The 15,138-nt window shown below is 40.2% G+C and overlaps 1 protein-coding gene across 5 annotated transcripts in view; it reads left to right on the top strand.

Annotated features, from left to right (window-relative positions):
* Nucleotides 1-15,138, top strand: part of Tnik (TRAF2 and NCK interacting kinase) — a 374,276-nt gene that overhangs the window by 254,327 nt on the left and 104,811 nt on the right. For all 5 annotated transcript variants that reach the window (XM_090338732.1, XM_090338726.1, XM_090338731.1 and 2 more), the window contains 3 exons: nucleotides 5,981-6,091; nucleotides 8,446-8,536; nucleotides 11,486-11,616. In XM_090338732.1, the coding sequence (XP_090194858.1) occupies nucleotides 5,981-6,091; nucleotides 8,446-8,536; nucleotides 11,486-11,616 (333 nt within the window). The remainder of the gene's footprint in view (nucleotides 1-5,980; nucleotides 6,092-8,445; nucleotides 8,537-11,485; nucleotides 11,617-15,138) is intronic.

Genomic DNA, 15,138 nt, shown 5'->3' with positions numbered 1-15,138 from the left:
CTAACATACAGCCCTCATGCCCATTTATCCTGCCCCTTCTAATACTTCCTTGAACTCTTGGTAAAATACACATGATGTCAGTTCACTTAAATTTGTATTTACAAGATGTACAACCATCACCACTGTGTAGTTCTAGTTTTTTTTCCTTCACCCCAGGGAGACTGTGTAAAGGGTTTGGAGTTTGACACCATCTCTAGCAGCCATTAATCAGCTTTCTTTCCCTTGGAAGTCCCCTATTTTTAGATACTTCATATAAATGGACTCTTACACTCAGGCTTTTGTCTGGTTTCTTTGACTTAGCATAATGTTCTCATGATTCAGCCATGTTATACACCACATCTTCATTCCTTTTCATGCCGAAGTAATGCCCCATTGTATGGATAAACCACATCTTTAAAAATTATCTTTTCATGAACATTTTGGGTTTTTTGTCTGCAATTCATGTCTATTATGAATAGTGCAGTGCTGAACATTCTTGTCCAGATTTTTGTTTGAGCAACTTATTTCAGTTCCCTGGGTCTAAATTTAAAAGTGGAATCAGTGGCTCCTATGATGATTTGATATTTTACTTACTGAGGAAGGGACAGACTATTTTCCAGGTACTGCCATTGACAATGAATGAGGGTTCCAATTTCTCTACATTTTTTAAGAATTAAAGTCATGTTGTAGGTAGAAAGTGACAACTTCTTACGGGTTTTATTTCATTTTCCTAATGACTAATGATATTCAACATCTTTTCATATGATTATTGGCCATTTTGTATCTTTTTTAGATAAATGTGTACTCAAGTTCTTTGACCATATTTTTAGTAAGTTGATATTATAACATTTATTAAAATAATGCAATGGGTTAAAAGAAACAGCAAAGAACCAAAGAATTAAAATGCAATCTATGTAAAATCCCAACTAAAACCCAAAAGTATCTAATGTTTTCATTCATTAGCTAAGTAAAAGCCCAAGAAAGACAAGACACCCAATATAATAAAGTACTGAAAAACAGTCAGCAGTTTTCAGTTATCAAAATTATGGAGTTTGCATTTGTATCCTTTTCTCAATCAAGAAAATTTTTTTTTTGCCAGTTGTAAGGCTTGAATTCAGAGCCTGAGCACTGTCCTTGGACTTTTCTCAAGGCTAGAGCTCTACCCTTGAGCCACAGCACCACTTCCAGCTTTTTTCTATATATGTGGTGCCGAGGAATCGAACCTCAGTCTTCGTGCATGCTAGGCAAGCACTCTACCCTAGGCCAAACTCCCAGCCCCAAGAAAAAAAATTCTTTTTGAATGTTATATAACATACATATAAAACATGATAGAAAAATACATTATAAACTTGTAACAATGGCTATAAATACATTATCTTACATGTTTCTCATAGGCAATGAAAAAAAGAACAATGAAACCTTTTATTTCATTAATATTTTCTGGTGGTTGTCAAGACACAAAAGACCAAAAGAGCCTTTCTGTCTTTCTTTATTCTTTTTAAGTATTGGAATAAGTCTAAAGAAAAGAAAGTGCCTATTTTCCTTCATGGTCATTTAGTCAAGTGTCTTGTAAGATCAGCTCCTCTCTTGGAGTGAAAGTAAATGCATGACCATTTTTAAAATGGACATTTTTGTTATCACTTTGTGGGAGTTCTTATATGCTGTGAATACTAGACCATTGACAGATACATGATTGTAGATATCTTTTTTTTTTTCTTTGCCAGCCCTGTGGCTTGAGCGCAAGGCCTGGTTACTGTCCTTTGGCTTTTTTTTTTTTTTTTGCCAGTCCTGGGCTTGGGCTCAGGGCTTGAGCACTGTCCTTGGACTTTCTCAAGGCTAGCACTCTACCACTTGAGCCACAGCACCACTTCCGGCTTTTTGCTATGTATGTGGGGTACCGAGGAATCGAACCCGGGTCTTCATGCATGCTAGGCAAGCACTCTACCACTAGGCCAAACTCCCGGCCCCCCCTTTGGCTTTCTTAAGGCTTGCACTTTACCACTTAAGCCACAGTACCACTTCCAGCATTTTCTGTGTACGTGGTAGCAAGGAATCGAACCCGGGTCTTCATGCATGCTAGGCAAGCACTCTACCACTATGCCATGCTCCTGATCCCTATAAGTATCTTTCATTTTCCCTGTGTGTGTGTGTGTGTTTGCCAGCCATCTTTCATTTTCTGTGTGTGTGTGTGTGTGTGTGTGTGTGTGTGTGTGTGTGTGTTTGCTTGCGTGTGTGTTTGCATGTTTGCGTGTTTGCCAGCCAGTCCGGGCCTTGAACTCAGGCTCTGTCCTTGGACTTTCTCAAGGCTAGAGCTCTACCATTTGAGCCTCAGTATCAGTTCCAGCTGTTTTCTGTGTATGTGGTACCAAGGAATCGAACCTGGGTCTTCATGCATGCGAGGCAAGCACTCTACCACTAGGCTAAATTCCTGGCCCCTCTGTGGTCTTTTTTAAAACTTTTTATTGGCCAGTCCTGCTGCTTGAACTCAGAGCCTGAGCACTGTCCTTGGGCTTTTCTCAAGGCTAGAGCTCTAGCGCATGGGTCACAGCACCATTTCCAGCTTTTTTCTATGTATGTGGTACCAAGGAATTGAACCTCAGTCTTTGTGCATGCTAGACAAGTACTCTACCGATAGGCCAAACTCCCAGCCCTCAAGTAATTAGATTCTTGATCTAGCAACTAAGTTTCAGAGCATTTTATCAGAGCATTGCACAAATAATTGGCTAATTGTATCTGACACAGCATGTTTTTTTTTTCTGTGTATATGGTACCGAGGAATTGAACCCAGGTCTTCCTGCATGCTAGGCAAGCACTCTACCACTAGGCCAAACTCCTGTCCTTTTTTAAACTTTTAGTGGTGTCCTTTAATGCACAAAAGGACTTGAGCATAGCTCTCTAAAAGATACGAACTTTTTTATATAACCACAGAACTGTATCACACTAATGATACTTTAGTTTTCTGAGAGATCTGTCTCTTACGTTGTCATTGCCTCAACATTTTTAACAGCTGTTTAAAAAGTATCAAAATAAGTATCTACTGCAATTTGTGTGTATATATGAAAAATATTTCTAATTCTAGGGACTAAACTCAGGGCCTCATGCTGGCTAAGCGGAGCGGGTGCTCTACTATTTGAGCTATCCCTCAGCCCATATTAGCATATCTATGGTTTTTATTGGACAAAGCCATTTATCAATGCATCTCCTTAATTCTGTCTCTACAATCAAGTGGTGGAATGATTACTGATTATTCAGCCAGTCCTGGGCACTGTCTTTGAGCATTTTGCTCAATGCTAGCACTCTATTACTTGAGCCAAAGCTCCACTTTCAGCTTTTTGGTAGTTAATTGGAAATAAGAGGATCATAGACTTTCTTGTCCAGGACAATTTCAAACCACAATCGTTAGAATTCAGCCTCCTTAGTAGCTAGGTTTACAGATATGAGTCACTGGCTCCTGGCAGTTTTCAAATACTCCTATCCAGTGTTAATATTTTTCATACAAAATATGGGATAAGTTCTTGATTCTTTCCTACTGTCAGTTCTCAAGATAATAACTTGAGTCTTTATTATAAAAGTGCTACTTTTGTTCTGAAGGCTGACTTTATTAATGGATTTAACTATATATAATGTATATTTAGACAACATTGTTATTCTTGTTGATGGTCAGATTATCTTATCTCCGGCTGCTGGGAGTTTCTTCAAGTTGATTTCTTAGTTCTTTGTGGCCAGTGATGGCTTTCTGGCTATTACATACGGAAGATCTCTAACTGTATTTGTTTTAATGGAGCCCATTGTAGCACTTGTGAAATTTTCCTAGAAAATGTTTGTATAACCATTGGCTCTTCGGAGAAGATGGGAGGGTTTCATAAGAAACCAGCATTTGTGGAAGCAAAAGAAGCCAAATCAGAACACCATTAAAAACTGTCATGCTGGTATTAGTGGCTCATGCCTGTAATTCCCCTACTCAGGAAGCTGAGACCTTAGCATAGCAATTCAAAGCCAGCCCAGGCAAAACCCTGAGAGACTCCTATCTCTAGTAATCACCAAAAATGGTAGAGATAGAGCTGTGGCTAAAGTGGTAGAATACTAGCCTTCAGTAGAAACAGCTCAGAGACAGTGCCTGGGCCCTGAGTTCAAGCCCTAGGACCAGCACAAAAGAAAGAAGAGGGGGGGGGAGAGAGAAAGAGAGAGAGAACGAACAGAGAAACTCATGAGATTCAGGCATTTTACTGTGTTTTTATTAGATATAGAAAGCAAAATTTTGCCTAGAGATATTTCACCTAGATGTCTTTTATGACCTAGTGATGTGATGCTGATAGAGAATATCCATTTAAATGCTGCCATCAATGCAATTGTGTTATGCCTCTGTTTTAGTTCTGTCTGTATAATCAAGTCATGGATTGACTACTAATTATTCTGAATTCTTGTTATCAAATCACAGAAAGCAATGTCCATGCTTAATAGATGGCTTTGGTTGCAGATTGTTTGAAAGAGAAGGATGGATGAAATGGATGTACTCTTCCAAGCCTAGGAAGTAGATGTAAACATACCAATTGCTTGTACCCTCTGCCTCTCTGGTTTGTTTTTTGTTTTTGTAAAGGGGGGGCAGTGTTTATTTTCTGCTTGTTTTATAAAGTTGCTGAGTACTCTAATGAGTTTGTATTTATAGAGTGCTTGGAGCTTTTTGGATGAAAGGTGTTAAATTAGAGTTTATTGTTTATTGAGTTTATTTGATGTGTCCAACCTCCTGGGCACATTTGCTGAAGTTAATTAAAAACAGATAGTCTGCACTCTGACAGCTTATAGTGCCACTTACAAACCAATAACTTAATCAGCGTGAACGTCAATTGTCCTAGCTTGGGACTTCCTGAGGAACAGCGATTCTTGTAACATGGGAGTGATTCTATTTTTGTGAGTACATGAATGCAACTGCTCGACAAAAACACAGTGAGATCTTCAACTGGCTCTGAATCAACTTCCTGTCCCCATTTAAAAACAAAATACTTAGAGCTGGGTACCAGTGGCTCATACCTACGAGGGTTAGTTACTCAGGAGGCTAAGATCTGAATATCAGTTCGAAGCCAGCCTACTGAGGAAAGTCTGTGAGACTTTTATCTCTAAAAAACAAAAACAAAACAACACTACCAAAAATGCCGTATGTAGTAAGAGTGCTAGCCTTGAATAAAAAGAAGTTCAGGGAAAGCACCTAGGCCATGAATTCAAGCCTCAGAACCAGCATACGTGTGCGCATGCACACACACACACACACACACACACACACACACACATTAAAATATGAAGATTTTACTCAATTTCCCACTGGAATTTACAAATGGAAAAATGCTTAAAATCTTTCCTGCTTACCACTTGGGCAAGAAATGAAGACAAACTTTTTTTTTTTTTTTTGCCAGTCCTGGGCTTGGCTCGGGGCCTAAGCACTCTCCTTGGACTTTCTCAAGGCTAGAGCTCTACCACTTGAGCAATAGCACCACTTCTGGCTTTTGTTTTTCTATCTGTGTAGTACTAAGGAATCGAACCCAGGTCTTCGTGCATGCTAGGCAAACACTCTACCACTAGGCCAAACTCCCAGAAATGAAGACAGACTTTCATGTTTCATTTGTTGTTTTGTGTTTTTGTTTTTGTCAATTGTAGGGGTTGAACTCTGGGCTTGAGTGGTGTCCCTGAGCTCTTTGGCTCAAGGCTACACTGTACCACTTTGAGCCACAGCGCCACTTCTGGTTTCTGATGGTTAATTGGAGATGAGAGTCTCATGGACTTTCATGCCAGGGTTGTCATTGAACTTTGATCCTCAGAGCTCAGCCTCCTGAGTAGCTAGGATGTCAGATGTGAGCCACCGGCACCTTGATCATCTATTGTTTTATGATCACTTTTTCTTAGCAGGAATGGTAGTCCCAAACAACCACCCCAAATACATTGCCCTTGGTTAACCCAAAGGATGATATAAGGATGATGCTAATCGTGACTCACTGTCTTCCTTTGTCAGCTGGTGATGGAATTCTGTGGGGCCGGCTCAGTCACTGACCTGATCAAGAACACGAAAGGCAACACACTGAAGGAAGAGTGGATTGCATACATCTGTAGGGAGATACTACGGGTAGGTGTCCATTGGAGAATGGCCTACCCCACCATGTCTCGAGTAGCCCAGGGCTTCTGGGAGGCTACAGGCATCATTCTCTCATTTCCATGAAGTGAGATCTCCTTCAAGGTTCATTCTAACAGGGATGGTGCTGTGGTTAATAGGATGATGGTTCTGCTTTCACGGAGGTGGGAACCTTCCAGATAAGCTGATGTGTACTTTTGATGTAGAGGGTGGTCACTGGGTGATTTCCTTTAGCAAATGCTTCCTTTCTAATGTTTCCAGCTAAAAATCTGATTTTAGGTCATAAAGATAATGTCATACTTAGGAAATGGGTAGTTTCGGAACATATTTCGGTGGGCCATTGGAAAGCATCCATTTGAATTATAACTAATTTTATAATGCCTTCCTGCAGCATAATATGTGCATAAATTATACAATTTTAGTCATTTCTGTCCAGATAAGATAATTTACCTGATTTTACCTTTAAATATTTTTTGAGACCTAATCACTTAAATCAGTCAAAAATAGCTGGAAAAAAAATGATGCCTGTTTGCCCAGTTCTGCCCACAGATCTCACACTCGGGCAATAAAGACAATGGTGCCATAATTTCTGAGCTCAGTTCAGGGGAAAAGGGCAGTTAGGTACATTTAGTTCATTCAGACTAGTTTAATTCTCTCTTGTTACTATATGGAAGCTATTATATATCCACTGAGCATTCTTCTTCCGTCAGCCTGACAATCATCATTTATTTATAGATTCTGCCTTCTCAATTTAAGGAAACAAAATTAAAATTGCTTTTGACTCTATTTCCAAGATGGGCTTTTAGAGCTATATTTTATGCAATGGATGGATGGATGGATGGGTGGATAGATGAATGGATTTGAAGAAAGAAAGAAGATATAAAAAGATGTCTAATCATTAAATGCAAACAAGATGAAGCAAGAAAGAAACAGAAAATGAAGATTTTAAATGAAAACCTTGACTATAGCATATAAATTAAACATTAGAAATACAGAAAAGCATGTGACTGACTTCTCTCTAGCAACTTCTATCACTCTCTAGAGAGTGATAATAAAGGAGAGTTTAGTAAATGTAGGTAGATGATATTTCGCAGGTCAGAATATTCACTATTAGAAGATATCATTTCTCTTCAGTTTTATTTATATTTTAGGTACATTTGGTCTCAGTCACAAGAAAAATTTGAGAGATTATATTGGAAGGCTCAGAGCAGCCAAAAAAATATTAAGGAAAAAGAATATAGAAGTGGGCCAGGAGTTTGGCCTAGTGGTAGAGTGCTTGCTTAGCATGCACCAAGACCCGGGTTCAATTCCTAGGTACCCATAAATAGGGGGGGAAAAAAGCCAGAAGTGGTGCTGAGGCTCAAGTGGTAGAGCTCTATCCTTGAGAAAGTCCAAGGACAGAGCTCAGGCCCTGAGCTCAAGCCCAGGACTGGTAAAACAAAGAATATGGAAGGGAAGGACCCTGCTCCCAGTTATAAGATTTCAAGTGATTAAAATATAGAACATCATCACCAGATTAGCCACCTGGGAGCAGAATCAAGAGACCCTGGTCAAATGGACAGCTGCCCCATGGCAAAGCAACTCAAGTTGTGGATGGGAAAATGGCAGTTTTGTCCATAAATTGTTCCAGACCACTCCCTATTCATATGAGTACATGAAGTTAATGCATGCTCTGTGCCAATTAAAATTTTATTCCAATAAATGTGATTGTCAAAAATATGATCGCTTTCTTATGAGAACTATACTTCTATAACTTGAGACGGGCAAAAAAATCATTTCTTTTGCCAGTCCAAGGTTTGAACTCAGGGCCTGAAAACTGTCCTTGGGCTTTCTCAACACTTGAGCTCCACCACTTGAGCCACAGCCCCACTTCCTGCTTTCTCTATGTATGTGGTACTGAGGAATCGAACCCTGGTTTGTGCATGCTAGGCAAGCACTCTACCACTAGGCCAAACTCCCCACCCAAAATAAATTTTTTTAAACAAACACGGAACTGATTTGTGTGGGTGACTACTACTGCTGTCAAGTCTTAATGCATCACTAGCTCATTAATTATTAACTTAGTTTAACACATAACTTAATATTTTACTCAGTTGGAAAAAAGCATGAGGGACTATTTCGTTATTGCAACCAACCAATGGGTTCTTATCCAGAAATGCCTGTATATTTCACTTGGTGTTCCTCACTTCCCTACAGTTTACTTTAGGCTCTGTGAGCATGACAAAGATGTGGGCACAATTCTGAAAGTCTCTCTGGGGGAGCTGAATGATGGGAGACAATTAAACCCTCAAAATAGTACCATTGCATCTTTGCTTATGTTTCTATTAACTCCCATCTCTTCACTCCAGGGGCTGAGTCACCTGCACCAGCACAAAGTGATTCACCGAGATATTAAAGGGCAAAATGTTTTGCTGACTGAAAATGCAGAAGTTAAACTAGGTAAGAACAGAAGCTAGCAAGCCTATCAGTAGCAATAGCTTTTTTTAAAAAGTAATGTAAATTAATTAATGAATGCAAATTATGGATTTGGATGGCATTTCTTTTTAAAAATGGAAAGGAAAATGTTTGCTTATGAATTTTTTTCTGAAAGCACATTGGAGAGTGAATTGTATTGATAATTGATCTGAAACAAATACAGTGCCTTAAGCAATAAATAGAAATGATTAGTATTTTGCAAAAACAATATAGGTTACCATGGGGATCACACTTGTAATCCTGCCTACTCAGGAAACTGACACCTGAGGGTCACAGTTCAAAGCCAGCCTGGGCAGGACAATCCATGAGACTATTATCTCTTACTTCCAAAAAGAAAAATAATAAAAGCTATTAGTGGAGCAATGGCTTAAGTGATAGAGTACTAGCCTTGAGCAAAAAACCTCAGGAACTGAGTTCAAGCCCCAGGACTGGCACAAACATACAAAAAAGAAGAAGAGTAAAGGTAAATGACAGTCCTTAAAGCCATCTCTTCTCTTGTTTCCACTGTCATTCTTGTGGCAGAATGCTGAGGAACCAAGATTTTTTTTTCAATGAAAATACCCACAATTACATGTATTTATACTGGTCAATCCCATCCATATTCCAGTTTATTTGCATTGATTTTATTATTACCTATGGATCTTGCAAAAAATAGATGCTCAATAATCATACTGATTACCCCTGCCAAACTTGCAGATGGGAAATCCCATTTTTGGGGCCTGCGTCCATCCCCACTGCAGGCAGGGGACAGTCCAGATGAAGCATGAAGCACCACAGCCATGGCCTGCTTGAGTTCATGCATAGCTGAAGAATCCATAATTGATCTGTTAGCTAGAAAAGACTCACTGTTCACATGATGACTTATTTCCAAAGAGATTTAAACTTGTGCTCTTTTCCCTTTACTGAAATATGTCATTTCCTTTTTGTTTTTGCTATTTTTTGTATAGAATGTGGCACTAAACTTTCATCTCCTTACTGTTCCCTTAAAAACACCAGACGCACGGGCCAGGAGCATGACCTAGTGGTAGAGTGCTTGCCTAGCATGCATGAAGCTCTAGGTTCAATTCCTCAGTACCGCATACATAGAAAAAAGGCTGGAAGCAGTGCTGTGGTTCATATGGTTGAGCTCTGGCCTTGAGAAAGCCCAAGGACAGTGCTCAGGCCCTGAGTTCAAGCCCAAGACTGGCAGGAAAAAAAAACCACAAATGCAGATACTAGAGATAAGCTAAATATATATTCAGACTAGAGGTAGCATCTTCAAAATAGCCACTCACTGCTGTGGCATGCTGGGAGTCTGCCCAAGGTCCTGTTACCCACAAGACACGTGGAGATGGGCCCTGTGAACGTGTGATGCTGTCTTCTTCCTTTTATCCCTCAGCCTATCCAAGGGCAGAAGTCAATTCACTCACTCTAGGGAATAGGGGAACGAAGGAAGAAGTGGCAGAAATAGGATAAAAGCTTGGGAGGACCAACTCCAGCCTTAAGCTCTTTCATAGTACCCTTTCCCTTTTCTTGTCCATCATGGGGCTTGAATGCAGAGCCTGGTCGCTGGAGCTCTTTTGCTGAAAGCTACTATTCTACTACGTTAAGCCACGGCCCCACTTCCGGTTTTCTGGTGGTTAATTGGAGCTGAGTCTCATAAACTTTCATGTTCTGGCTGACTTTGAACCACAATTCTCAGATCTCATCCTTCTGAGTAGCTAGGATTACAGGCATGAGCCATCAGTGCCTGGCTTCTTACTACACTTTGCAGCAACCAAACTTGCCTTTTATTGAGCCCCTATTTTGGTCCTGTTGGAGTCTTGGTATAACCAGGTATACCACTTGGTACTTCTCATTGGTATGCTTTGTACATTTACACATATAGCTTAAAAATACACATTCACAGTTGAAAAAAAGGCAAAAGCTAAACAAATGAGCTACTACATTCGTAGTAAACACATTCTGCAAGATTATTCTGCACTTAACAGGGGAAGAAATTCTGGCTCGCAGCACCACATAGAGAACTTGGGGTCATTGTATAAGTGAATGAGGCAGAGGTTGATGGTTACTCCTGAGATTCAGAGTCCCATTTGGGGAGACGACAAAGCTCTGGGGATGAATGGTAGCAGCAGTGTTTAATGCCACAGCAGTGCACATTGAAAAACTGGTTCTAATGGTCCATGATATGAACTATATGTATGTCATGAAATACATTATCAGGTATTATTCATTAATAGCAAAAGTTTTGACAGATCAGCTCTTTCATAGTACATAGTATGTGTATGTGTGTATTTCCAGTAATGGAACTTGAACTTAAGCAGAACTCCTTAAGCCTTGAGTTCTGCTTGGCTTTTTTTTGTTCAAGACTGGTACCTGAGACACAACTTCTCCCTTTCCTGCTCTTTGCTGATTGATTGGAGGTAAGGTTTGTTTACCCGTGATGGCTTTGAACCTCAGTCCTCAGCTTCCAGAGTAGCTTGGGTTACAGGCAGGAGCCACCAGCCTCTAGCCTGTGCGCTTATATATATATATATATATATATATATATATATATATATATATATATATATATGTGTGTGTGTGTGTGTGTGTGTGTGTGTGTGTATATGTATATATATTATATAAATATATAATAAACCAGATACATATATGTGGTTTTAAGTTCATTTTTGTTATCACAGACCTCATTCCATTTTCTTTTTCTTTTTGTTTTTTTTTTGCCAGTCCTGGGCTTGAGCTCAGGGCCTGAGCACTGTCCTTGGACTTTCTCAAGGCTAGAGCTCTACCACTTGAGGCTCAGCACCACTTCTGGCTTTTTTTCTATGTATGTGGTACCGAGGAATCGAACCCGGGTCTTCATGCATACTAGGCAAGCACTTTAACCACTAGGCCAAACTCCCGGCCCTCATTCCATTTTCTTTTCTTCCATAGTGGACTTCGGTGTGAGTGCCCAGCTGGACCGCACAGTGGGCAGGCGGAACACCTTCATTGGAACCCCTTACTGGATGGCACCAGAGGTCATCGCCTGTGATGAAAACCCAGACGCCACATACGATTTCAAGGTACAACGCCCTCATTGTGCTGTAAGAGTAGGCTGAGCATCGTCGCCTAGGTCTTGCAGTGGACAATTCTCACATGATTTTGACTTAGTGGACCTAAAAGGGAGAACTAAAAAGAAATTATCTGAATTCAGACTTGTAATATGTTCTGGAAGAAATCATCTTAATGAAGTTACTCGTTATATCTGATTGATCATTACTAAAAAAAAAGATGTTTAAATCATTTTCTCTGTTCTTTCAAATTTGCTCTTGCTGCTTAGTCATAAAACAGAAATCAGTTTAGATTTGGAGTGAGTATATACTCTTTTTTTAATTTTTTTCTTTTTATTTTGGTGACCCTAGGAATTGAACTCATGATCCTTGTTTCTCAACCATTGAGCTGTGTGTGTGTGTGTGTGTGTGTGTGTGTGTGTGTGTGTGTATGTGTGTGTGTGTGTCTATGTCTATCAATGTATTTTGTTTACCTTGTTCGTCTACTTCTTTGTTTTTAACTTGATATATTAAAAACACAGGAATAGTATTAGTGGGGTACCATATGATGACTTGAGACATGTAATGATTTGAGATATGTAAACATTTCATAATGTTAAATCAGGTTAAAAATAGTTTCTTCAAACATTTACCGTGTGTGTGTGTGTGTGTGTGTGTGTCTGTGTGTGTGTGTGTCTGTGTGTGTGTGTGTCTGTGTGTGTGTGTGTGTGTGTGTGTGCGCGCACGCGCGCACACGTCTGTCTTTGTGTCTATGCTACTCCTGGGGCTTGAAACCAGGGGCTGGGCGCTGACCCTGAGCTTTTTTGCTCAAGGCTAGTACTCCACCACTTGAGCCATAGCTCTACTTTTGAGTTTTGACATAAGAGTCTCATGGACTTTGTTACCTGGGCTACCCTTAACACACTCTTCAGATCTCCGCCTTCTCAGTTGGTAGCATTACAGGTGTGAGCCACCAACGTCCAGCCATTTATCACTTCTTAAAGAAGAAAAAAAAATTTATTGTAAAAGTGATGTAGAGGGGCCAGGAGTTTGGCCTAGTGGTAGAGTGCTTGCCTAGCATGCACGAAGACCCGGGTTCGATTCCTCGGTACCACATACATAGAAAAAAGCCAGAAGTGGTGTTGAGGCTCAAGTGGTAGAGCTCTAACCTTGAGAAAGTCTTAAGACAGTGCTCAGGCCCTGAGCTCAAGCCCATGACTGGCAAAAAAAAAAAAAAAGTGATGTAGAGAGTGGTTATAGTTAGATGTGTCAGATAATAAGTGTATTTCTTTCTTCTTTTTTTGCCAGTCCTGGGCTTGAGCTTGGGGCCTGAGCACTGTTCTTCGACTTTGTCAAGGCTAGAGCTCTACCAGTTGAGCCTCAGCACCACTTCTGGCTTTTTTTTTTATGTATGTGGTACTGAGGAATCGAACCCATGTCTTCATGCATGCTAGGCAAGCACTCTACCACTAGGCCAAACTCCTGGCCCTACATTTCCTTTTGCAGTGTCACCCCACAATAATTCTCTTCCAATTTTTCTCTTCCTAACTTCCCTATCCCAAAGTTGTATAGTTTGTTTTCCAACATAGTGTTTAGTGGGTTTCAGTGCTGAATTGGTTTACCCTTGTTCCACCATTTTTGAGCTTTCCTTTCACCTCCCCAAACCAGATAAATTTATATACAAGGCAAAGAGTACAGAAATTAAAAACAGCAGCAGAAAGGAATTAACCAAGGAGGAGTAAGAGGAAGAGAGAAGAAGGAAGGAGAGGGAGAAAAAGGGAGGACGAAGGAAGGAGAGGAAGAAGGAGAAAGGTGGGAAGAAGAAGAATGGGAAAGAGGAGTAGGAGAAGGATACACATTCGTTAGGCTCTCTTTCTGATGGATAATAATCTGACTTATGCTATTTTATATGCTCTCAATATCATTATTTGGGGCTACTTTTCTGAGAGACACTCAGATAGGATGGTGGTAGCTGTGTTGTTTCGCTAGCATGGCATGACATGTCATTTTTAAAGATCAGATTTGTGCATAACTATTTTGTATTATACTCTGGAAACCTGTTAGTAAATTCTAAGCAGGATTCAATAGACTTCACCAGTAGTGCTTCTTTTCTATCCCTCTAGCCAATAATCAAACATATCCAGGATATATAACAGCTGCAGTGTACAGTGACATTGCTTTGTCATGTATGGCAGCTAAGAGAATAGATTGGAGACGTGACAGCTACATAGGGACTGTACAGAAGGTAAAGAGACACTGGGCAGAACTGGATACTGCCTAGACTTGGCTTCAAAGGGACAAACTTTCCCCCCAAATGACCAGTATGGCTTTTAAATAACCCCATCCCCATCCTACAGAGACAGAATTGAGGCTCAGCATCACGAGGTCATCACCATCAGTCACTTCTCAAGAGCTAGAACTTCCTTTTTTTCCATCTTGAGTATGATCTATTTTTATTGTCAGTAAGAATATTGAGGTCACGCTGGATGAGGTGGCTCACACCTGTAATCCTAGCTACTCAGAAGGCTGAGATCTGAGAATCAAGGTTCAAAGCCAGCCCGGGCACAAAAAGGACCTGAGATTCTTATCTCCAATTAACCTCTAGAAAATGGGAAGTGGGGCTTGGCTCAAGGGTAGGGTGGTAGCCTTGAGCTGAAGAGCTCAGGGACAGTGCCCAGGCCAGTTCAAGCTCGATGACTCACAAAAAAAAAAAAATTGAGTTCACAATAATAAGTCTATTTAGTAATCTTCTTTGTGAAGGTAGATAGTGAATGTTTTCATTGTAGTTAATAGAAGGGTTACATTATATGCTGGAACTTTCTGTGGAGATCTCTTCCCAGCAGATTTCCCTGCCCTTCAAAGTGCTTCTCAATAAATCAGCAGTTTGCAGAACAAAGAGAGTATCTGAAGAATTTCTCTTTCAGATACTTAGTTCTTCACATTTGGGAGTGTCAAAGAAGCAAACCCCACAGTGACTGTGGGACCCAATGTCTCAGGGCACTGACAAAATTATTTTGCCTCCTTTAGAGACAGGTGAAATTGAAGCTCTAAAAACACTGCAATCATGTCCTGGCAATTTCCTCCTGCCTTCAAAGTTAGTCCCTGACAACAATCTGTCTCAAAACAGCTGCCAAGTTAAAAATTAATCTCCTGCCAAAATAAATGTCATTTATTGAAACTGCTAATGACCAGTACATTTACATAATTCCATTTGCAAGTCCCTTCAGAGAAGCCACTATAAAGTAGGTATCCCAGGATAGATATATGTCTTGTAGCTGACAGTAAGCAATTCTTTAAACTCTAGGTCTATTTAACCAGCACTGACTCAGCTACATGTTGGCCACAGATAAATTAAACTACTTCATAACATTCTGTGAGGAATTAGAGTGGTTTAGACTTCCATTGCCAGCTGAACCCTTGAAGGGTTTATTCATTATACACTATATACATTCTATGTAAGACACTGCCTCTGAGGCTTAGGGTAAATCCTATGAGATTTACAACTGATCTCTTGTTGGCCAAGCCAAAGCCTGAAACACACTGAGACTTCACTCC

Source organism: Megascapheus bottae, chromosome 1 (genome assembly GCF_031878675.1).
Source record: "Megascapheus bottae isolate mThoBot1 chromosome 1, mThoBot2.hap1, whole genome shotgun sequence".
Classification (NCBI taxonomy): Eukaryota; Metazoa; Chordata; class Mammalia; order Rodentia; family Geomyidae; genus Megascapheus; species Megascapheus bottae.
This window is presented reverse-complemented; position numbering and strand designations above follow the sequence as displayed.